The sequence below is a fragment of the Schistocerca cancellata genome, chromosome 9 (assembly GCF_023864275.1).
Source record: "Schistocerca cancellata isolate TAMUIC-IGC-003103 chromosome 9, iqSchCanc2.1, whole genome shotgun sequence".
In the NCBI taxonomy this organism is placed as follows: Eukaryota; Metazoa; Arthropoda; class Insecta; order Orthoptera; family Acrididae; genus Schistocerca; species Schistocerca cancellata.
This window is the reverse complement of record NC_064634.1, coordinates 520860443-520886354: the sequence shown is the minus strand read 5'-3', so window position 1 is coordinate 520886354 and position 25912 is coordinate 520860443. Positions and strand designations below refer to the sequence as shown.

General features: G+C 46.3%; 1 protein-coding gene across 1 annotated transcript in view; it reads right to left on the bottom strand.

Annotated features, from left to right (window-relative positions):
- Positions 1-25912, bottom strand: part of LOC126101542 (aminopeptidase N-like) — a 145947-nt gene that overhangs the window by 76310 nt on the left and 43725 nt on the right. The window contains exons 6-7 of the mRNA XM_049912181.1: positions 19565-19715; positions 1714-1795 (exon numbers count right to left, since the gene is read on the bottom strand). Coding sequence (XP_049768138.1) covers positions 1714-1795; positions 19565-19715 — 233 coding nt within the window. The remainder of the gene's footprint in view (positions 1-1713; positions 1796-19564; positions 19716-25912) is intronic.

Genomic DNA, 25912 nt, shown 5'->3' with positions numbered 1-25912 from the left:
ATTTTGTGAGCAGGTCTGTAGGCTGCATTACGATTTATTTGGGCAGTTTACGAGTTGATTTCGTATCTGCACATCTGTGTACTGCATTATTTAGGACAAGTCTGCACGTCTGTACTGAAATTACACTCCTGGAAATGGAAAAAAGAACACATTGACACCGGTGTGTCAGACCCACCATACTTGTTCCGACACTGCGAGAGGGCTGTACAAGCAATGATCACACGCACGGCACAGCGGACACACCAGGAACCGCGGTGTTGGCCGTCGAATGGCGCTAGCTGCGCAGCATTTGTGCACCGCCGCCGTCAGTGTCAGCCAGTTTGCCGTGGCATAAGGAGCTCCATCGCAGTCTTTAACACTGGTAGCATGCCGCGACAGCGTGGACGTGAATCGTATGTGCAGTTGACGGACTTTGAGCGAGGGCGTATAGTGGGCATGCGGGAGGCCGGGTGGACGTACCGCCGAATTGCTCAACACGTGGGGCGTGAGGTCTCCACAGTACATCGATGTTGTCGCCAGTGGTCGGCGGAAGGTGCACGTGCCCGTCGACCTGGGACCGGACCGCAGCGACGCACGGATGCACGCCAAGACCGTAGGATCCTACGCAGTGCCGTAGGGGACCGCACCGCCACTTCCCAGCAAATTAGGGACACTGTTGCTCCTGGGGTATCGGCGAGGACCATTCGCAACCGTCTCCATGAAGCTGGGCTACGGTCCCGCACACCGTTAGGCCGTCTTCCGCTCACGCCCCAACATCGTGCAGCCCGCCTCCAGTGGTGTCGCGACAGGCGTGAATGGAGGGACGAATGGAGACGTGTCGTCTTCAGCGATGAGAGTCGCTTCTGCTTGGTGCCAATGATGGTCGTATGCGTGTTTGGCGCCGCGCAAGTGAGCGCCACAATCAGGACTGCATACGACCGAGGCACACAGGGCCAACACCCGGCATCATGGTGTGGGGAGCGATCTCCTACACTGGCCGTACACCACTGGTGATCGTCGAGGGGACACTGAATAGTGCACGGTACATCCAAACCGTCATCGAACCCATCGTTCTACCATTCCTAGACCGGCAAGGGAACTTGCTGTTGCAACAGGACAATGCACGTCCGCATGTATCCCGTGCATTGCTGCGAAAGGTGGATATACACTGTACTAGTGCCGACATTGTGCATGCTCTGTTGCCTGTGTCTATGTGCCTGTGGTTCTGTCAGTGTGATCATGTGATGTATCTGACCCCAGGAATGTGTCAATAAAGTTTCCCCTTCCTGGGACAATGAATTCACGGTGTTCTTATTTCAATTTCCAGGAGTGTATTTCGGTAAATCAGGAGCTGTTAGCGTGTCTTCAGAGCGTTATTCAGGAGTAGTTTACAGGTCTGTGGCATGACCCCGAGCACGTGTCTTGTATCAGTGTGATAAATATACTCCATCGCTAAATAAATTGTTCCAAAATAAATAAAGTATACACCTTCCCTACTCTATCCAGCAGCCCACCTGAAGATAGCGGCCAGATGCATCGCCGAAATATCGTCTAGTGAAGACGACCGTATCCGGCAGCATACCCCTGAAGAGCATAAACATAAATTGGTACTGCACTTTCAAAAAGCTGCTATCCCCCGACCACTACAGTTAAATGTTATTTTGACGGTACTAATCCACTGGATAGCAGTCAAGTATGCGCAGAGTTTTAAATATCTGTATAGCTGACACTTACTGAGAAATAAGATACTCGTTGAGTCTTTCGTAGAACACGTCCTCACCGAGCCAACTGCTGAACATGCGCAAGATGGAGCCTCCTGAAAAATATGAAATGAAAGTTAGTTATAATCGTCTCCTGTAACGCATTTGCGACGGTTCGCTACGATGTGGAAGATGGCTCTGAGCACTATGGGACTCAACTGCTGTGGTCATAAGTACCCTAGAACTTAGAACTACTTAAACCTAACTAACCTAAGGACATCACACACATCCATGCCCGAGGCAGGATTCGAACCTGCGACCGTAGTGGTCGTGCGGTTCCAGACTGTAGCGGCTTTAACCGCTCGGCCACTCCGGCCGGTGATGTGGAAGATCTCGACAGCTTCACACACAACATTCTGCATCTGTACATCTGCACCGCAAGAGGCGAGTATTGGGAGGGCTCGAGTCAAGTTGGTGCTGTGAGGGGAGGCACTCGCGCCTCGCCGGTTTCCCTCGGCAGGCCTGCGGCGGCCAGTGGTCGCCGGCAGTGCGCAGCGAGCGGCCCCCGGCTGTGGGCTGCCCTCCCCCGCTCACCGCCTTTCCTCGCCATGCGCCGTACCGCGATCGCAGGTGCCGTGTACCCGTCGAGTTGGCCTCCAGTCCAGGCAGCCTCTGTTCAGTCCACTATAATGTCAGGAATGTGGTGTCCTGATCCTGGCGGGGAGCAAAGACCTCCAGGTCCCGCCACACCGCGGTGTCCGACTCCGCGACTCGTGATTATGGCGAGGCAGCCGCGTCTCCCAGTACCGTGCAGGAAATCTACACCACACTCGTGCCAGACGTCACTTCGCTGCAGTCGAGGAACCGAGTGTGGACGTCACGTCGGCCACCGATCCGTCCCACCGGCTGCCTCACGAGCTAAACTGCATCGGTATTTGTGCAGCGAAGTAGAGGCTATTCTTTACCGGACGTCATTCGTAATGACCGCGTAAGGCGTGCTGTTGCGGAGGTAGCGTCGGTTTTCCTTTCAGCCGTGCTCGCTTCGTGACTTTCCTGTAGTACAGAACTGTTTCGTAAAAGCTCTCGGTAACCTTCGTTGCATTCGCCGCCTTAGCATTTCTTTCCGACGTGACGGCGTGTGCTCGATCTGAGCCTCCGCATTCTGCTGGAGTCTCGTGCCAACGCCAGTATTTTGTTTTGCCCTGACCCAGTCTCGCCGGCGAAATGTTTTCATTACGGCCGCCTCGTGTCGACGTTGTCGCAATGCTTCGCTCTGCGACTTTGAAAATTTCCCTCGTTTTATTGTCCTATACATTAATATGAGGAGCGTCCATTCTTTGACTGCTCGAAATCTGCTAGAGATACTGTGACCGGGGTGTAGGAATAGGAGCCCATTCTTGCTCAGGACTCGACATCGTAGGCGGTAGTGACCCGGACACGTAGCTGTGGAGCCACGTCGACGTTGTCGCTGTCTCCGCCAGTGCTACGCTGGATTCGTGTCGGTGTCGGTGTCGGCAATGCGCGCAGGCGAGTCCACGTGGGGAACGTTACTGTCAACAAACCGCTGCGTTTCCGTCCTGACACAGACGTCCATCGCCTCGGGACTGTTCCTCTACCGTACACGACACACGACGCTGTAAAATTTGTACACTTCTTCTGTCGCTCTCAGCGTTTTCTTAGCCCCATAAGGGCTAAAACCGCTCGCATTCTATAACACTACCTTCTCCGTTATTTTGATGTGATGAGTGACATAGTGACTGTGAAGGTGACAGCGATCCACTGCTACGAAATTCGGTAAATACAACAATCTCCGATCGTAACAGGAAATTAGTGTTTAACGCTCTGTCGACATCGAGGTCATTAGAGACGGAACACGGGCTCGGATTAGGAAAGCGTGGAGAAGCAAAGCGGCCTTGTCCTTTCGAAGGGACCATCCCGGCATTTGCCTGAAGTGATTTAGGAAAAGTACGGAATACCTAAAGCAGGATGTCCGGACGCGGATTTAGTTCCAAGTCTCTGATCACTGTTATTTTTTTTAAATTCATTTACCGGTTCCAATCGTTATGATCATCTTGACACCGATCTACAAAGGGCGTTATGATCACCTTGAGACTGATCTACAAAGAGATGTGCATATTTATGAAAATATTTATAGCAGGTCATCAACAGTTACAAACAGTATCGTAATATAAAGGGTGCTATGAAATTCCTTTGCAAGCAAAAGACTTGTAGAGAGCGACGAGTATATAATAGCTTGAATGCAAACACACGTCCGCAAACGTAGCGCTTCTGTTCTACAGCGGTTTAAATAAAAAATGCCTCTGAGCACTGTGCGACGTAACATTGGAGGTCATCAGTCCCCTAGAACTTAGAACTACTTAAACGTAACTAACCTAAGGACATTACACACATCCATACCCGAGGCAGGATTCGAACCTGCGACCGTAGCAGTCGCGCGGTTCCGGACTGAAGCGCCTAGAACGGCTCGGTCACAACTGCCGGCTACGGCGGTTTCAATTCAGACGTATAACTCATTCACTTTTGCCTGAGGAATTGAATTAAGCGTGACACACAACCGTTATTAGGCAATAATTCCAAAGGGAGCATAACGAGACATATCACTGAAGCACATTTGTTTGTATTAAATCTTAAACATTACGTGTTTACAATATTGCAGAACAAATAAGAACCCAACACACTTTTCGTATAGAAAGTAATATTTAAATGTTAATGCAAACAAAAGTGCGTAAGTGATAAATAGATGTTCAGTTATGTTTCGTTTCTGATTGTTACCTAATAACTGCACTGCTTCGCGTCTAATTCAGTTCCTCAAGCAGAAGTGGATGAATTGAAACCGTCATAGTACGGAAACGGTGTCGTATTTATCCGCCGACTCCAGGCAAGCGACTTTCAAGTAACATGTCTCACCTGTGCCGGAAGATACACAATGGATGTACGAATACAGGTTGTAGACGCACGGGTCTGGCCGCGAGGCGTTCTGGAATAGCCCGACAGTGAGGCAACAGCCCGCGATAAGCGGAAAATCCTGGCTGGCCACCCGGTCCGGCATTCCGTTATACAGCTTACGGTTACACTTTTAATGTATATCGTAGAAGATTTTAACAGGAATTTCCGAAAACCCTGTGCAAAACTAACGTTTTTGGCTACGATACTGTTTCTAACTGTTGACAGTCCACTATTAGGTAAAAAATTTCATAAATGTGCTCTCTTTTTAGATCAATCTGAAGATTAGCACAATTATTGAAACCGGTAAGTGATTAATGAAATATTTGCAATCAGTGATCCTTGTTGCATTAAAAAAAAAAGAGTCCTCCGTATTTCACTATTGGCACCGCGCATGACGCGAAGTAAGGGTTTGCAGGCATTCGCCAAACCGAAACGCACAGCCACAGAGCACAGCGTCATTCATCGCTACAAATGACTCGTTTCCGGTCATCCAGTGTCTCAGGTGTCGTCAGTATTGACCACAGAGATGTGTGGCTCACGAGGAGGTCCTCGGCCGTTGTCCGCAATTACTTGTAATTCTTCGCCAGCAGTCATTTTGCTGGCTGGACTTCCGGTAGCGTTTTAGAAGTCACGGTCGGTTCCTTCCGCTGACTTCACGCGACGGCCCTGTTTGTCGGTTAAGTGGGCCGTGCCCGGGTGCCCGGGTGCCTGGTCGCCGTTCAGCTGTGCGTTCCACTGTGAGGCTTCGGACAAGTTTAAATGTCCCCGACGGTGTTGTTACTCGGGTGACATCCAGTGACCGGACGCCGTTCCAAGTCACTGACCTCTCCTGACCCCCCCCCCCCTCCCCCTTTTATACTGGCTGGTCCGCCTCTGGTGACATCTGGTGGTCGATTCCGCATTACACAGGGCTCTCTGGATGCTACTCTCCATTGCGTGACTTGTGATATAAAGGGCGATTAAAATGTTTCCGCCAGAAGGCCCTACAGTCCAGAATCTGGATGCCAATAAGGCAAAATCGGAGTGATGATATACTCTTTCTATCAAACTATTCTCCCAACCAGTTTCAATAACAAGCGGCAAACAATCAGTTATCTTTAACGGTAATGATTAGGGAAAGGAGTAATTCGCCCCAACGCTTCACTTTAGATTTTGCATTTATTGTCACACCCTTCAGTGTGAACCACAGAACGAGCAAGTGTAACAATGAAAGAATATTTGCACTCGTAATATTTGTTATATAACTTAAGAACTAATTAATAAACAATAGGAATCTAAAACTAGTCCTTTTTAACGCACATTTTAAGACCATAAACAATAAAGTTGAACGGTTAATAAAGTCCCATAAACTTGAGCGAGGATTACCTTTTCAGTCTCTGAATGAAGCCAGTAGTAGGTGACATAGGGGACAATCAGACGTACATTAAATGTTATACCATTAAGGACGGTCACCCATTATAACCACAAATTATATTAGATTCATTTAAAGCAATTAACATCAATAGCAAATAATTAAGTCACGTCTCAGCAAATTTATCAAAACCAAATCTTTCAGTTCTATAACAATGTTGGATCGTGGAATACGCCGGATTACCGACGCAGAAGGCTAAATTTAGCAAACAGGAATTTCTCCAAGCCTAGAACTATCCCAATAGTTTACAACACTTAGGTTGTCCAGAACTACTGTAATTCGCCTTTCTTGGGCATAACGGTGGGATAATTAACCTCTTACTTCATTCTCCTGGAACACTGAGCGGCAATAGACACTCGGGCAACTCTTACCCCAGCGTGGCTCGGGAAAGAGGATGGCTCCACCAGTTGGAGGAAAAATTTACCCGGACTGGAAATGGAACACGTCTAACACGAGCCACTAGGTCGGACGAAGACCAGTTGCCGATTTTTAATCATTAACCGAAGCTTGCCGGCCAGCGGACGAAAATTGCAGAGGCAAAGGTAGCTTTATTTGTGCTCCCTGGAATTGATAACTTCTGCAAATGAGATTCGATTAGAAGTACCGCCGTAGTATCAATACGGGAGCTGAGGAGAGCAAGTCAATAACGGTTTCTACCCAATAGGCCCAACATTTCAGACAGACCGAGCAACCGACATCAGTCGTGGCTAGGCGGATTACCAAATAGAAACTCCAGCACTACTTTAAATAGAATTAAATAGAGCACTTAAATGCCATAGGGACTAATCTCCTTAACAAAAGAATATATGCACAATAACGACTACAGTTATATATGCCTACATACTAAAACACAACAGATATTCTCGAACATTAACATAATCTCACATTTCAGACATCCATAAAATTAATTGGCTCTATCTCTCCACCAGACAGTACAAGGTTATTTAACATTTTGCAACGTGCTTATCCAAACAGTGACCTACGCCGTCCATGGGAAAACTAAAGTTTGCAGAAGGTTCACAGCCAAAAAATTTTTCCTTTTGTGCTTCTTTACGACTCGCGCCTTAAGTCAGTATGGCGTACAAATGCACCATCGTGCAAGGGGATAGTAACACACACGCAAGGCAGTTTCCGACCACAAACTCAAAGCAGAGAAACGTTGCCACAACACCGGGAGATAGGCCCCGACAGAGGTTATTGGCATCCGCTGACGGACTTCTTAGATTCCCCAGCCTACGAACGGAAACCGAACGTTGTCCACAGATTTACGGCCTCTCGTGTCCTCACGCCCCGGGTTTTTTGGCCCATCCAGACTAAGCATAGAGGGAGCGAGCGTCCCGCTGCAGAACGGTCGTCCAGAGCCAAACACTCGTCTCCACTGCCTCCTCCGCCCTGGGCACGGCACACAGCGGGCGCCCTAGCGGACGCTCCACAGCGCCCTCTAGGAAAGCGCGGGAACTCCAAACAGGAGTAAACCGAGGGAAAAACAGGAGCCGCAGCAAACGACGCGCTTCACGTGAGCATTGACTCAATGATCCCAGCGACGCACCAGTTTGGCAAGACAGCCTCCTGCTGCACGTCCCCGTCCGGCGGGAATCGTCGACCCTTCTGGGCCTCTTTAAGGGACCAAAGGCGTGATAATCGCGTGCCGGAGAGACCGGCACTATAGGGCTGACGATCGAGTGTCCGCCGCTTAATTCTACCAGACCGACCGGCGCCTTGTGTCGAATTGCGACCAGCGCGTAACTTGGCGCAGCACTCCACAAGATCGTTTTCGACGGACATACTACCCCATTCACATTCTTGGTTCTCCGACGGATGTCTGCCGGTGTTCATCCTGCGGCACCCGAGAAAACAGTAACAGCACACTACTGCTGTTTCGACGCATTTGGTAACAAAGTCGCCATATTTTACATTTATGCATCTACCACACGAACGTCGGAAAGATACAAATGTCACACTAATCCCATTCCCACAGGTCGGTGCTTGTATACCTACATCGGAGTCGCGCTACTTTCGTGTACATTGTAGCAACGACCTCAAACGGAACCTTTTTGATCGCCTCTTACACACACATCAAAAATAGTTTTTTATCACCTCGGTTCTGAGAGTTCCGGAACGTGTACAGATAATTGGAATAGAGATCAACGTAAATATCATTTCCGCCCTTTTTACTGCTCATGAAAACCACATATTGCATGTTGTACCACCAACCAGCAAAACCTTTAGATGGTCCAAATTGCTGTACACACCGGTACTTCTAATACCCAGTAGCACATCCTCTTGCATTGGTACACGCCTGTATTCGTCGTGGCATACTATCCACAAGTTCATCAAGACACTGCTCGTCCAGATTGTCCCACTTCTCAACGGCGATTCGGCGTAGATCCCTCAGAGTGGTCACGTCGTCCATAAACAGCCCTTTTCAATCTATCCCAACCATGTTCGATAGAGTTCATGTCTGGACAACATGCTGGCCACTGTAGTCGAACGATGTCGTTATTCTGAAGGAAGTCATTCACAAGATGAGCACGATGGCGCGAATTGTCGTCTATGAAGGTGAATGCCTCGCCAATATGCTGCCGATATCGTTGCACTATCGTACAGCCGTTACGGCGCCTTCCATTACCACCAGCGGCGTACGTCGGCCCCACATAATCCCACCCCAAAACAGCAGCGAACCTCCACCGTGCTGCACTCGCTGGACAGTGTGTCTAACGCGTTCAGCCTGACCGGGTTGCCTCCAAACACGTCTCCGATGACTGTGTGGTTCAAGGCATATGCGACACTCATTGATGAAGAGAACGTGATGCCAATCGTGAGCGGTCCATTCGGCATGTTGTTGGGCCCATCTGTACCGCGCTGCATGGCGTCTCTCGCCAAGCTGCGCATCATGCAGCCTATTGCGCACAGTTGTAACACGACGTCTTGTGGCAGCACGAAAAGCATTATTCGACATGGTAGCGTTGCTGTCAGGATTCCCTCGACCCATAATCCGTAGGTAATGGTCATCCACTGCAGTAGTAGCCCTTGTGTGGCCTGAGCGAGGCATGTTATCGACAGTTCCTGACTCTCTGTATCTCTTCCATGTCCAAACAACTTCACTTTGGTTCACTGGACACTTCCCTTATTGAGAGCCACTCCTGGCACAAGGTAACAATGTGGAAGCGATCGAACCGCGGTATTGACCCTCTAGGCACGGTCGAACTACAGACAACACGAGCTGTATACCTCCTTCCTTGTGGGATGATTGGAACAGAGTGGCTGTCGGACCCCCTCCGTGTAATAGGAGCTGCTCGTGGGTGGTTGTTTACATCTTTGGGTGGGTTTAGTGACATCTCTGAACAGCCAAAGGGACTGTGTCTGTGATAGGAAATTCATATCGATGTCTATCTTCAGGATTTCTGGGAACCAGGGTGATGCAAAACTTTTTTTGATGTGTGTACTATCACTAGCAGGGATTCCGACTACAATTTGTCACGTATTAACCTTTCAACACGACAGCCTGAGAGACACGAATTGTGGCAACGAGGTAGCTGCACTGTTTATCGACTCCCAAAAAGTATTTAACTCCATACGGCATCATGTTCACTAACGATGGTAGGATCTTGTGGTGTATATATCGAAATTTGGGACTGGATTGAGGATTTCTAATTAGGGAGCAAATTGCATGTTATCTTCAGTGTAGGGTGGCCAATGGAAGCTGAACAACTTTGTATGTTTCATAGACAAAAATCTTCCCACTTCCACAGAATTATTTGATCTAGGAACAGCCTTCTGTGATGTAAACTGGCGCAAGTTGTTCGAAATTCTCAGTAACTTGGATGTAAGCTGTGGGGGAAGGAGGCCAACGGCCTCACCACAGATGTCACACCGTCAGAGTAAGGCGCTGCCGGGGGCGGTCGGCACGCGGGCGGACGGCGGTCCGGGCCTGCCGAGTGCCGCACTGGCAGTGGGCGGCCCGCACCCGGCCGAGAAGCAGTGTCTCCTGTCACTAAAACTGAGACCGACTGGGGAGCGATGTGCTAATCACGTGCCCAGTGAGGTCTGTGGGCTGAGGAAACTGAAGAAAGACAAACGTAATTAGGAGTAGCAGAAATCAGAATAGCGAAAAAATTATTATCGAAGTTTGATACCACTTAGTAGATGAAAAGGCCGTATGGCCACTGTAGCGTAAATAACTAGCCGAGTACACTCAGGTGACAAAAGTCCTAGGATAGCCATTTTCAGATGGCAGTAGTATTGCATATATCAGGTATAAAACGGCAGTGCCTTGCCAAAACTGTCATTTTTACTCTGGTGATTCGTGTGAAAAGGTTTTCCACGTGATTACGGTCGCACAACGGGGCTTAACAGACTTTGAATGCAAATTGGTAGTTGAAGTTACAGGCATGGGACATTCCATTTCGGAAATCGTTAAGGAATTCAATTTTTCCGAGATCCGCTGTGCCACACTGGGCGGAATAACCGCAGAAATCAGTCTAGGACGTTCGACGGACATGTTCGTTAGGACAGTGCTGTGAAATTTGGCGTTAATGGGTTAGGGCAACAGACGAGCGACGCGACTGCGTCTGCTAACAGCATAGCATATCCTGCAGCATCTCCGCTGCGTTCGTGACCGTGCCAGTTGGACCCTACACGACCCCACGAATCCACTGACCCAAAACGTCAACAAGGCACTGCGCAAGTTGGTCGTGGCTCCAAAATAGCGTGGGCTGCGTTTACATGTAACAGACTGGCGCCTCTGGTCCAACTCAACTGGAGATGGTTATGTGCAGCTTCTAAATTTGTTTTTCCAAAATCATTTCACTGAGTAAGATTGTGGCTCGCCCTTTAAATCGTCAGACGGACGTCAAACTGACAGACATCGAAACAGGTGACCCAGGGATAGAAAAGCAACTGAAATGGATCGACAGAGGAGCGGCCGCCTGACCTGATGGGATACCAGAGTGTTCTAGCAGCACTGTACCGCAGGTCCCTGCTGGGAGCAAAGTGTTCCCGATCGTAGGAAACGCCGTAGGTCATTCCCGCTCTTAAGAAGGTACGTCGAACAGATGCACCAAACTGTAGGCCTATATCGCCGTCGACAGTACGTTGCAGAGTTACGCACTTTTGGAGAGTGAGAGTCTCATTTGTAGGAATCGACACGGATTCCGCAAACGACGTTCGTGTTGCAGAGTTTTGCCGAGGAGGCGGCAGGCGGCGGCGTGGCGCTGCGTGCGCCCCCACGGTTCCGGGCTGCGTTCTAACCGGCAAAATACGAGCTGTGCGGCTGGATAGAAGAGTTCCTAGAAAACACAACGCGGCATGTCATTGTTAATAGAGACAAATCTTCATATGTAAAACTAACTTCGCACGTACCCAAAGGGAGCGTTACAGGACCATTAATTACTTTTCACAGTATATACACTCTAAGAGAAAAGAAAGACGCATCACGAACGAGTTCCCTAAATATGACGGAAATCGGTAGATGTGAAGAGTATGTGCGGAGAAACAGATTACAACTCTTTCGGAGAAATGAGGTGATTTTTCAAGAGAAAGAGATTCGCAAGCTGAGCCAGTCAATATTTCGTTGCTCCGTGCAAGCAGTTCGGATGGCACTGATTGCCAGAGCTGTCGACTGTCACCGTCACGGATATTCCGTCCAACTGGTCAAAATCCTGACCCGGTTGGAGGGTCCTGCCCATAATGCTCCAAATCTTGTCGACTGGCGAAACATTCGGAGACCTCGCTAGCCAAAACAGGGTTTGTACAGCACGAAGACACGCAGTGAAAACTCTCGCTGTGTGCAGGGGGATTATCTTGATAAAATGTAAGCCCAGGATGATTCGCTGTGAAGGGCAACAAACTGGGGCGCAGAATATCGTCGATATACCCTATAGGGTGCCGGATGACAACCAAAGGGGTCCTGCTACGAAAACAATCGGCGCCTCAGGTCGTCTCCTGGTTGTCGGGCCTCACGGGGGACGACAGTCGAGCATGTACTCCACCACTGTGCGGGGGAGGGGGGGGGGGGGCGTCAGGAAGACGTGTCTGGAGACGTCCTGGACTGTGGTGTGATGCCAACACTATTGTCACCCGCGATACGACTTGACAGCCAGGAATAATGGTCCGGGGTCATCCGCAGCACCCTTCCAGTACAGCTGTATGTTGTCGTAATTCTACAATCCGTTTTGTTGCCCATCGTAATGCAGCCATCTTGGGCTCACATTTCAGCAAAACAACGCCCGTGTGCACACGGCGAGAGTTCGTGCCAGGAAGGTCACCAGATCTGTCCCCAATTGGAACATACGGTGCATTACGTCTCGGGATTGTGAGGATGTAACGCTCCAATAGGGTTTGGACCGATGTCCCTCCGGAGGACATCCGAGAACTCTATCAATCAGTATCAGGCCGAATAAGTGTTTGCATAAGGGCCGTGCATCATCGACTTGTTCTATTTGTGAAGCTCTTTCTCTTGAAAAAAAGATCCAATTTTTCTGAAATTATAATAATTTGCTTGTCTGCACACGTACATCACATCTCCCCATTTCCGTCCCATTCAGATAATTCCTTCATGACAAGTCGTTTTTATTTGTCTTAGAGCGTATAAATGACCTTTTAAATAACGTCGGAAATTCTACGAGGTTTTTCGCGTACGACGGTATTCTATACAGAGACGTCACGACGGTTGAAATCTATAGCGGAACACACCAACACGTGCAGAGGATCTACGCTTGATGCACGGATGCGAAATTTATCCCAGATTAAACAAACGCGACACATTGCGCACGAATAGGCCGAAAAACCCGTTACCGGATGATTACACAGTTGCAGAGCAATTACCGGGAGCAATTGCGCGCATTACATATTTGGGTGTACACGGACAGAGCGATTTGGAACGACCACATAGAACTAATCGCAGGTGGCGCTGACGCCCCGGTGTGATTCGCAGGAAGAATTCTTAGGATGTGTAGTCCACCCGAAAAAAAAGGCAGATAGCAATACATTCATTTGACCAATTCTTGAATGTTGCTTGTCAGTATGGGACTCGTATCGGATGTGACACAGGAAGAGCAGCGTGTTTCGTCCGGCATCCGCGAAAGCGTAGCGCAGACGCACAGCCAGACGCTGCAAAAGGGGCGCTGTGCAAAACAAAGATCTCGCTTGCGGCGTATCGAAGACGATGTGGGCCTACGTATCACTGTACTCGATTGCTATGTAATTACGTAAATATTACAATTAACATCTCGCCAGTAGTCATCATTGTACAACAAATAACACTAGTAATTAAACTACTGGCCATTAAAATTCCTATACTAAGAAGAAATGCAGATGATAAACGGGCATTCATTGGACAAATATATTCTACTACAACTGACATTTGATTACATTTTCGCGTAATTTGGGTGCATAGATCCTGAGAAATCAGTACCTAGAACAACCACCTCTGGCTGTAATAACGGCCTTGATACGCCTGGGCATTGAGTCAAACAGAGCTTGGATGGCGTGTACAGGTACAGCTGCCCATGCAGCTTCAACACGATACCACAGTTCATCAAGAGTAGTGACTGGCGTATTGTGACGAGCCAGTTGCTCGGCCACCATTGACTAGACGTTTTCAATTGGCGAGAGATCGTAAGATCTGTGCCCTTCAGGTGCAGTTGAAAAACGCACAGGAGGAGCTAGATAGGATGAGGAGGGAGAAGGGGGTTGGGGAATGGGAGCTGGTTGTTGGCAAGAGATCTGCTAGGAGAAGAAGATTTTCAGATAGTTTTACCATTGGTGTTTACAATAGATATGACCAACTGTCAGAGTCTAGTGGAGAGGAATCTCTAGTATCTGTAGATGTAGGAAGTATGCAGCAGACCTCAGTAGTTACTGTGCCTAGAACAGTTGCAAAGTCGAAGAGGAAGAAGAAGGTTCAGCTGTTAGGTAGTTCTCATGGCAGAGGTGTAGGCCGGCAGTTGCAGGAAGTGCTGGGGAGTGAGTACCAGGTCACCAGCATTGTGAAGCCTAATGCAGGGTTGGCTCAGGCGACTGTTAAAATAGGGGGGTTATGTAGGGATTTTACTAAAGAGGATCAGGTATTGATTGTGGGTGGGGCTGGTAATAGTATTGATAGGGATGGGGAGTATAACATAGATGGTGACCTGGAAAAGATAGCCACTCAGACTGGCAACACAAATGTGCATTTCGTGGAACTGTTTCAGCGTCACGATCGGCCTCATCTTAATACAGCCGTCAGGCGTAATAACATGAGATTTGGGGGTGCGCTGAAGACAGAAAGCATGGGTCACATTTCAGTGGTGTCGGTGGAGTCTATCAGCAGGACGGGTTTCACTAGACACGGCCTGCACCTCAACAGGTATGGGAAGGGGAGGTTGGCAAAGCTTATAGGTGACAGCGTAGGTGGGGTTGGTGGCATCACTCATGGGAAAATTCCTGCAGTAGTGGGTGTTAGAGCTGCACCTTTTTTAGATTGAAGTCAGCTGATAGTTATTCCTGCTTAAGGGAAGTCTCTCTAACAAGGGAATCACTTTTGACAAAGCTTAGGTATCCGAGTAATGAGGGAATTAGTATATTTCATCAAAATATACAAGGTATTGGAGATAAAGTTAGTGAACTGCTTATAGATGTTGAGTCTGAAATTATTGGTATATCTGAACACTTCTTAAATAAGGAGATAATTCGGAGGCTTCCTTTACCAGGATACAGGTTGGCTGGCTGCTTTTCGAGGAGCTCTTTGCGGTGTTGGGAAGTAGCTATGTATGTGAAAAACGGCATCGCATTTTAGTCAATAGATGTTTCAAAGTACTGCACTGAAAAGGTGTTTGAATGTTGTGCAGGTGTGATTAAATTTAACGGAGCTAAACTTGTAACTCTTGTTATTTATAGATCCCCAGACTCCGATTTCACAGCATTTTTGCTAAAGCTAGAGGAGATTCTTGGTTCACTTTATAGGAAATACAAAAAGTTAGTTATATTTGGTGACTTCAATATTAATTGTATAACTGATTGTGCAAGGAAGAGGATGCTGGTAAACCTCTTTAATTCATATAATCTTATGCAAACCGTATTCTTTCCAACGAGAGTGCGAGGGAACAGTAGAACAACCATAGACAACATTTTTGTTCATTCCTCATTACTAGAAGGGCATTCTGTTAGCAAAAAGGTGAATGGCCTTTCAGATCATGATGCGCAAATTTTAACTTTAAAAGATTTTTATGCTGCAACACGTGTTAAATATAGTCATCAGCTGTTCAGGAAAGCTGATAGAGACCTTTGTAAACCTTATAAAGGAACAAGAGTGGCAAGATGTTTATAGCGCTGATACAGTAGACGATAAATATAATGCTTTTCTCAAGACTTTTCTCATGCTCTTTGAAAGTTGCTTTCCGTTACAACGTTTAAAACAGGGTACTAGCACAAACAGGCAGCCTGGGTGGCTGACTAGAGGGATAAGAATATCTTGTAGAACAAAGTGGCAATTATATCAAAACGTTAGAAACAGTCAAAATCTAAATGCAGCAGCCCATTACAAACATTATTGTAAGGTGCTTAAAAATGTTATTAGGAAGGCAAAAAGTATGTGGTATGCAGATAGAATAGCTAAGTCTCAGGATAAAATTAAAACCATATGGTCAGTCGTAAAGGAAGTTGCTGGTCTGCAGAGACAGGTCGAGGATATAGAATCAGTGCGTAGTGGGAATGTCCGTGTTACTGATAAGTCGCATATATGTACAGTATTTAATAATCACTTTCTGAATATAGCAGGTGAACTAAATAGAAACCTAGTCCCAACAGGGAATCATATAGCGCTCTTAGAAAAAAGTGTTCCGAGACTGTTACCTGAAATGCTCCTCCATGATACTGACAAGAGGGAGATTGAGTTAATAATTAAATCACTAAAGACCAAGAACTCTCATGGATATGACGGGGTATCTAGCAGAATACTGAAGTATTGTTCTATGTATGTTAGCCCAGTACTTAGCCATATCTGTAACTTTTCCTTTAGGAGTGGTCGCTTTCCTGACCGTTTAAAATACTCGGTAGTGAAGCCACTTTATAAAAAGGGAGACATTGATAATGTTGACAATTTTAGACCTATTTCTATGCCATTGGTGTTTGCTAAAGTTATCAAGAAGGTTGTATATACAAGGTTACTGGAGCATTTAAATTCACATAATTTGCTGTCAAATGTTCAGTTTGGTTTTAGAAATGGTTTAACAACTGAAAATGCTATATTCTCTTTTCTCTGTGAGGTTTTGGACAGATTAAATAAAAGGTTGCGAACGCTAGGTGATTTCTTTGATTTAACGAAGGCTTTTGACTGTGTTGACCACAAAATATTACTGCAGAAGTTGGACCATTATGGAGTAAGGGGAGTAGCTTACAATTGGTTCGCCTCTTACTTTAAGAACAGAAAGCAGAGGATAATTCTCCGCAATATTGAAAGTGGTAGTGATGTTCAGTCCCAATGGGGCACTGTTAAGTGGGACGTTCCCCAAGGGTCGGTGCTGGGGCCACTGCTGTTTCTTTTTTATATAAATGATATGCCTTCTAGTATTACAGGTGATTCAAAAATATTTCTGTTTGCTGATGACACCAGCTTGATAGTGAAGGATCTTGTGTGTAATATTGAAACAGTAACAAATAATGTAGTTCATGAAATAAGTTCGTGGCTTGTGGAAAATAATTTGATGCTAAATCACAGTAAGACTCAGTTTTTACAGTTTCTAACTCACAATTCAACAAGAACCGATATCTTGATCAGACAGAAGGGGCATATTATAAGCGAGACGGAACAGTTCAAATTCCTAGGCGTTCGGATAGATGGTAAGCTGTTGTGGAAAGCCCATGTCCAGGATCTTGTTCAGAAGCTAAATGCTGCTTTATTTACCATTAGAACAGTATCTGAAATAAGTGACACTTCAACACGAAAAGTAGTCTACTTCGCATATTTTCATACGCTTATGTCGTATGGTATTATTTTTTGGGGTAATTCTTCTGATTCAAAAAGGGTATTTTTGGCTCAAAAACGGGCTGTTCGAGCTATATGTGGTGTAACTTCGAGAACCTCTTGTCGACCCCTATTCAAAAATCTGGGAATTCTGACATTGCCCTCACAGTATATATTTTCTTTAATGTCGTTTGTTGTTAGCAATATTAGCCTATTCCCAAGAGTTAGCAGCTTTCACTCAGTTAATACTAGGCAGAAATCAAATCTGCATGTAGAATGCACATCCTTGATTCTTGTGCAGAAAGGAGTGCAGTATTCTGCTGCATCCATTTTCAATAAGCTACCACAAGAACTCAAAAATCTTAGCAGTAGCCCAAACTCTTTTAAGTCTAAACTGAAGAGTTTCCTCATGGCTCACTCCTTCTATTCTGTCGAGGAGCTCCTGGAAGAGCTAAAAAATTAAGCAAATTCCAGTGTTACATTGTTGACTGTCTTCATTTAAACTTACGACTTGTCACCTGAATATGTTTTTTTTTATATTTCATTTTATCTGTTTCTAATATCGTGTTATAATTTCATGTATTGACTCGTTCCATGACCATGGAGACTTCTCCTTAATTTGGTCCCACGGAACAATAAATAAAAAAATAAAAAAATAAAAAAATAAAAGAACGTGCTGGCAAGGGCAGCAGCCGAACATTTTCTGTAACCAGAAAGGCCCGTACAGGACCTGCTTGGAACCGCGCGGCCGCTACGGTCGCAGGTTCGAGCCCTGCCTCTGGCATGGATGTGTGTGATGTCCTTAGCTTAGTTAGGTTTAAGTAGTTCTAAGTTCTAGGGGACTCATGACCTCAGCAGTTATGTCCTGTAGTGCTCAGTGCTCAGCACAGAACCATTATCCTGCTGAAATGTAGGGTTTCGCAGGGATCAAATGAAGGTTAGAGCCACGGGTCGTAACACATCTTAAATGTAACGTCCACTGTTCAAAGTGCCGTCAATGCGAACAAGAGGTGACCGAGACGTGTAACGAATGGCACCCCATACCATCACGCCAGGTGATACGGCAGTATGGCGATGACGAATACACGCTTCCAATGTACGTTCACCGCGATGTCGCCAAACACCATCGTGATGCTGCAAACAGAACCTGGATTCATCCGAAAAAATGACGTTTTGTCATGCGTGCACCCAGATTCGTCGTTGAGTACACCATCGCAGGCGCTGCTGTCTGTGGTACAGAGTCAAGGGTAACCGCAGTCATGGTCTCCGAGCTGATAGTCTAAGCTGCTGCAGACGTCGTCGAACTGTTCGTGCAGACGGTTGTTGTCTTGCAAACGTCCTCATCTGTTGACTCAGGGATCGAGACGTAGCTGCACGATTCGTTACAGCCGTGCGGATAAGATGCCGAGGCCGTTGGGATCCAGCACGGCGTTCCGTATTACATTCCTGAACCCACCGATTCCATATTCTGCTAACAGTCATTGAATCTCGACCAGCACGATAAATCCCAATCGCGATAGGCTACAATCCGACCTTTATCAAAGTCGGAATCGTGATGGTACGCATTTCTCCTCCTTACACGAGACACCACAACAACGTTTCACCAGGAAACGCCGGTCAACTGCAGTTTGTGTATGAGAAATCGGTTGGAAACATTCCTCATGTCAGCACGTTGTAGGTGCCAACCTAGTGTGAATGGTCTGGAAAGCTAATCATTTGCATATCATAGCATCTTCTTCCTGTCTGTTAAATTTCGCGCCTGTAGCACGTCATCTTCGTGGTGCAGCAATTTTAAAGGCCAGTAGTGTATCAGAACTGTAAGACTAGTGACAATATCGACACGACAAGAGAGATGGGCTAGTAGTGTTGAAATAACAACGTTAATTCATGAAATGTAACATTTTTATCATGTGAAGGCGATGTTTATTGCTTTATTTAACAAAAAAAATCACACTTACAGCGTTACACAAACGCTTTCAGTTCTTTCAGAGACTCATGTTCCGATCGAGGAAAAGTGCGGTAGACTGGCCACTGCTGATGACCACACAGCGTCACTGATTGTTTAGCACATTATGTTTGAAGTCATACAGGTCTCTCCTCCCCTCATCAACACAGAGTATTATAGAAAGGAAGTAAGGTTAAAACAGACAGACAGAAAAGGCAGGATGTTTCAATAGAGGCTCAGTGACTGAGAGAAAAGAAGTGGAGAGTATCCAGAGTCCACAGTGAACTAATCTGTGGACAAGTATGTAGAAAGGAATGCTAACCCATTCTCTCTCCTCAAGCTGTGAATGCCTGGGATAGTCCTGGGTGTTGGATCCAGTTGTACTGATTTTCGAATTAGATTCAGACAGTTGTGGGATCACTGCGATTTAACCTCTCCACGGTTTGTGTTGCTGAAATGGTTCCTTAACCATTCTGCAGTCGCGTCTCTCTCTGTCTGGGCTAACGCTTCATCTCAAATGCTAACGCAATCATCTGTTTGATTTAATTCAAATGAGAGCCATATATTCAAAAATAAGAAACTCAAATGTCACTCACTAATATCCAGGTAAACACACATACCTTTGTTGTAAGTGATGTCATCGAAGGGGGCCGTGGTGTTTTCTTCTGTGGTCATCGGGTGCGTGTCTGCTGCCGCGTCAGATTCCAAGGCCCCCGTAAACTCTTCAGCCAGGAACTGGTCACGTAGTTGCCATCCCTCTATGATGCTTCCCTGGAGAAATTTCGGTGCAGTCAGTACAAAGCTATAGCCATTATAATGCGCACTGTCAGAGATGTTCTCCGAGGCACAGTGTTGGGACCAATGCTGCCCTTTGTATACGCGAACAGCACAACAAGCTCTCTACCCTGCTATAGTTATCAGATGATATCTTGCTCGCATTTAGGCCAGGCAAAAGAATGGCGTGGTCTATACACATCTGCAAGCACTAAATCTGTCGTTCCACTAAGTGTTCCTGAAGCCTCAGTGCTAGATCCACAACTGTGTCGACTACCAACCTGTCACACACCGAGCGTTCGACGTTGCTGTGGTATTTCTGGCGACACATTGTAGGAGGAATGGCAGTTGCGCAGATAATGAAATGTGAGCATTTTAACGTCCCTTAGACTAGGTGCTGTCCAAAGCGTAGTGTTTGTCACACTGCTGTTCTCACTGTATATCTGCGACACAACAACTACGCTATGCAGTTTTAGATTGCCGAGGACTTGTGTCCCCGATCCGTCCCTCCACGAAAGCACACAACGATCGGTATATAAATATGGCCGTTGTAATGGTCATTCCGCTAAGTTTTGCACAGGTTTAGGCATTTTACTGTTACCACTGTCAATCGTACATCAAGTTTTTGATTTTACTTGTAAAGACTGAAGTGGGAGCGAAAATTTGTACCGAGGCCCGGAATCGAACCCGGGTGGCAGGCAGGTGTGGTAGCCACTGAGCCATCTCGGCACAGCAGTTCGCTCCACTGCACGGATTGCCCTGGCACGCCGCCATCCCCGATCTAAATTCTCACCCCCGCCCCAGTCTACTTTAAATTCCCCCTTACATACGAATCGTATATTTACAATGCCAGTAAAGTCTCTAAAATTGCGTCATTCCGTATGTCAAATTTTTGATCGTCCAGTGGGTTGTCAGCCTGCTTTCTACAGAATTGCAAGCTTCGCAGAAAGGTGTTGTTGCGAGTACACAATTATGGATGGTGTAATATTCATTACATCAATTGTTCTTTGAGGCAAAGTGTTAGGCCCACACCAGTTCTCACTGTACCTCGACAAGACAACATATTCCTGACAGTAGCGCAGTTTATCAGGCGCCATTCGGTACGAGCTACCACGTAAGGACGGAGTGCTGACTACAGAGCAGTCGATGCTGCAGTGGTGCTCCTCCAGCCACAATAGAAAGTCCACCACTGTTGTGAATGCCGAACAGTGGACGATGCTGCAGTCAACAGCCGGCAGTAGACAGTATACTTCGGCAGGGCAGGAAAGCATTGTCGTCATTAATGAACTGCAGGCGTCGTAATCGTCTTTACTTCTTCAATGCACGGCGAAATCCACTCCTGTTCTCACTGTATTACAATGGAACATCCAGTGGCCCATTCTAATAGAGATCATCATTTAAGTGAGATGTGCTCCCATCAAAATACCAGCTTCCTCAGAGCAAAGCTGTAGTGGTCGTAACTGTAGTTGATGTCCGAGGTTCACTACTAGACACACGACTCTTATGACCTCGGGTAACAGGCGTGCCAAATGTCCTTCCCTGTAGGGTCCCGTCAACTGACACCCTGCGTTTTTTAAATGGTGGCAGAAGTGAGGTATGCTGGATATGGAACTCTGAGCATTCTAATGCTCATTACTCCACGCGAACCGGTGCCGTAGTGGTGGGCTTATTACTGTTCTCACTTTTACATTGAGCTCACAAAAGTCTCGGGATAACGATATTCACATAAACAGATGGTGGCAGCATCGCGTATACAACGTATAAAAGGGCAGAGCTTTGGCGGAGCCATCCTTTGTACTGAGGCGATCCGTGTGCAGAGGTCTCCCACGTGGTTACGGACGCACGAAGGGAATTAACAGACTTTGGAAACGGAATGGCAGTTCGAGCTAGACGCATGGGACGTTCCGTCTCGATGTTTAGGGAATTCGATATTTCGAGAAAAACAGTGTCAAGAGTGTACCGAGAATGCTAAATTTCAGGCATCACCTCTCACCACGGACAATGCAGTGGCCGACGGCCTTCACTTAACGACCGAGAGCAGCGGCGTTTGCATAGAGTTGTCGGTGGTGACAGACAAGCAAGATTGCGTGAAATATCCGGGGAAATCAATTTCGGACTTACCACGAACGTATCCGTTAGAGCAGTGCGGCGAAATGTGGCGTCAGTGGGCTGTGGCAGCACGCACACGACTGAAGAGAGTGCCTTTGCTAGCAGCACTGTGCCACCTGGAACGCCTCTCCTGGCTTCGTGACACTAGAAGGCCGGAAAACCGTGGCCCGCTCACATCAGTCCCAATTTCCGTTGGTGAGAGCTGACGGTAGGGTTGAGTGGCGCAGACCCCACGAAGCCGTCGACCCAAGTTGTGAACGAGGCACTGTGCCAGCTGGTTGCGAATTAATAAAGGTGTGGGCCGCGTCGAGTCCTACGGTCCAGATAAACCGATCAGTGACTGGAAATGTTATGTTCGACTACTTGGAGACCATTTGTGGACTTCATATTACCAAACAATGATGGAATTTTTATGGATGACAATACAGTATTTCACCAGACCACAAATATCCGCCATTGGTTTGAAGAACATTCTGGACAGTTCCAGCGAATGATTTGGCCACCTAGGTGGTCTGACAAGAATCCCATTGAACGTCGATGGGTCAGTTCGTGCACACAATCCTGCACTGGCAAGACTTCCACAGTTACGGACGGCTACAGTGGCAGCGTGCGTTGCAGACTTGCTGTGTCCACTGCACGTCGAGCTGCTGAGCTACGCCAAGCGGGAGGAGGTCCGGGCACAGCTGCAGGTTGTCAGGCGGCAGAATAAGGGATACAGGCAGACATCACAGTATTTCTTTTTTTGTATGATAATTGCATAACATGTAACAACACACACCCCAAAGTCACAAGTAACTTGCAGCAATATTACGATTCTACTTCCGTTGTGTCATTGCCAGTTAATGCAAAGCCATAAAACTGAAAGACGGAGAGAGGCAGAACGAGATGGCGGACTAAGCGTCAGTTAGAACTGTTTTAAATGAATAATGAATTTTTACCCTGCCGATCAACTGCTGTCTCCAGTAGCTGCATGTGGATCTCAAGATGACGTTTAACAGACGTCGAAACCGATAATCCGCATAAACATAAAAAGGTGACCCAGTCGGTGTCTACCCTGCTACATCATGTTAAGAGTGCTCACTGAGGCCTGAGAAATCGTGTCTTTAGTTATGCTTTCCAATTACGTTGCACAGGTTTGCATGCTATAATGGAAATTTCTCCATCTAGAAGCGATTTACAAGTATCTCCATACCAGATAGTGGAGGGGCATATGGCCTTGTGTTGTTCAATCCAGCTGTCTGAAAAGCCTAATTATTTCCTTTTATACGCCTTGTGAAGATATAGCTATTAGTGATAAGTATTTTTTTCCCCTTTTCTTGTGTCATTTCTTTCGCTTTCTTAGACCAAGTATCTTTCACGGTATAGCATAGCAGTGTTTATAAATAATGCTAAAACGTAACTGTAGTTTCTTTCTTTTTCTCTAATGGATAGACATTTTCTTTCTTTTAAATTCTTTTGTTTTTCTCATCTGTATTTCTAACATTAACTGCGGTATGAAGAACTGCTATGTAAATCGTAGGCCTGAAATAACTGAGAGTAATGTCGAAAGTAACAGTGGAGCAGCGACATTAGTCAGTCAGTGCTTACGTGACAATATGGCGAGTGTTGATTTGAGATGCAAAAACTTGCCGAGAAGGTGAATCGTGGAACTTGACAACTGACGATTGGGATTATCATCCCAGTGCGTGAGCAAAGTTATAGTGATCGTTATGAGTAGAAAGATCGCACGATGTATTGCTTAATGGACTGTTTCTCAACTGGTACTGACAATGCTTACGTGAGTAGACATTGCTACCGTGTCAGTGTAACCGTTTCTACATTTAGCCTACGGCGAGAGCCAAGGCTCCGTAAAACTGTTGTATTTGTCTTACGGAACTGCCGAGAATATGAAGTCGTAACTCTCGCGGTGAACGTAATTACAGTTGTGGATTAGGCGCAAAAAAGTTTCACTGACCGTGAATATGCGATTCCGATAGTCATATATAAACGCGACGAACATTTACATTGCAGTCGGAAATTATCACGAATAGTGTATAAAGTGCTGAAATGATAACTAGGTGTGTATAACAAGTAATAAACGTGTACATGTTAAAACGGTGGCTTATCACCAACAATTACGTCTGTCCGAACAGTGGCCCGTTAAACTTCACCAGCATACTACGACAGACGGGGCTGATTTGATAACTTCGTCTGCATCATTACAAGCCACAGTCGCCATCTCAACACGTCGCCACGGCTCTCTATCAACGGACATTTTTGCTGCGTAAATAAAATGCTTAAAATGAACTATTAACTTTCAGTCACTATGTTTTCATGGGCTCTCAAAACCGGATTTCGTAAACCAATTCCCCAGTACCACCTGTGATTAGTTATGTAAACACTCCAAAATCGATTCTGCAATGCCGTTTGTTGCTGCTGGTTTTCCACATCCACAACAGATTTTCGTTATCATGTAAACGCACAACCGTTTTTCAAACGTGCTTGGTCTGACAGGTTACGACTTGTTAGAAAAAATTTCGGCTGATATGGACGGAGTGACTTTTTGCGCTGAGGAGGAGAAGTAGAATATGAAGCTGTCTACTTCTACTATTTAACTGAAAAGAAATAGCGATTGTGCTGACTAAATCAGAAACTGGAACAGCTGATTTCCAGACGCCGTATTTGACTGGGCTAGCAGATCCGCTTCAGGCCTTAACGTGTAAACACGGCAACGGAAAACGGCTTCTGAATTCGGTTTTCGTCTTCTAGAAGATGGGTCGCAGATAAACGTAGTGAATGTAACTTTGTTGATCCACTATTAGTTGTAAGTATTTTTCTTTTACTTAAACTATCTCTTTCTTTTAAATTAATGCCGCTGCAGTTGCATGTATTTTGTACGCCTTTTCGAGGGAAGTGTTATCAACGGGTGTGCAGAGTTATTTTCGGAGTGAGTTGGCATACCTTGTACTTCGAATAAAGTCACCACACTTTCGTGAATAATAACTTGGTTGTTGATGATTACAGGGATATGGGAACATATCTCTAGTCAAATCTTATATTTTTTACAGGGTTAGTAACAGAATTGTGCTTCATTTACAAAATTCAGGGACTTGGATGAATCACATTCTCCACAGTTTGGAAGTAAAACGAGTTCCTTTGGGGAGAAATAGTCGGGCATTAACTCAGGTTATTTCTAATAAAACCTCGTATAAATACACGGTCTATAATTTCACAAAGTACACCACTGAGAAACATTTTCTCCACAACCTGTGCCCCTCCTATTTTAGTGCCCTTGAATCGCTATTTTTCTTCCTCCCACTTACTTTGCCTTCCACTATTTTCTTTTTCCTTTTTCAGCACATCTATATTTCTTCATCCATCACGTCATCACGTATAAGATAAGTCGGCCTCGGATCCAAACGATATTCCCCCCCGAGCCGGGGCAAAAACTTGACAGTGCCTCCTCCCCCCCCCCCCTCCCCCGGCAGCTCGAACATTTGAGACAGCACATCAAAAGTTAAAAAAATCGATTTTTCAAAAATATGTTCGTTTTGTAGCGCACATCTTTCTGAAGAGTTTCATTATTAAAACATTGGAGAGACTGTAAGTCATGTTACTTGGTCTTAAGTCTGCGAAAGCGTCGTGCCACGCCTCTTCACACAGATTGTTCTATCGCACCTCACTGTATTTCTCTCTGTGAATTCAAACATGTATTCAGCACAGTGGAAATTAAAATGTCCTGCGGTGCCTCTCCTGGTCTCAGTCGGCCGGTTTTTTACATCCTACCCCCTTATAGTCTGTCGGTAAACTGAAGAGCGAGCGAGCGAGTCCCCACTCTGCCTACCCAGCTACGTCACAGGGCGCTTCTACAGGCTGCTTCACAACTTAGTACCGGTCCTGCCGCGGCGCGCGTTTTAAATCTTTGTCGACGCCGTGTACAGATACGTCCTGGCAGCGTTTATTTTTAGACAAATGCGTTAAGACCATAACGAATCCAAAGCACGATAGCTTCTTCCGAAACACAACATTATAGAGTAAGTAATATTAACGTAGGAACGGAAGTCAGGATTCTGCTACAAATACAGAACCGAACGCCTGTTCATGTG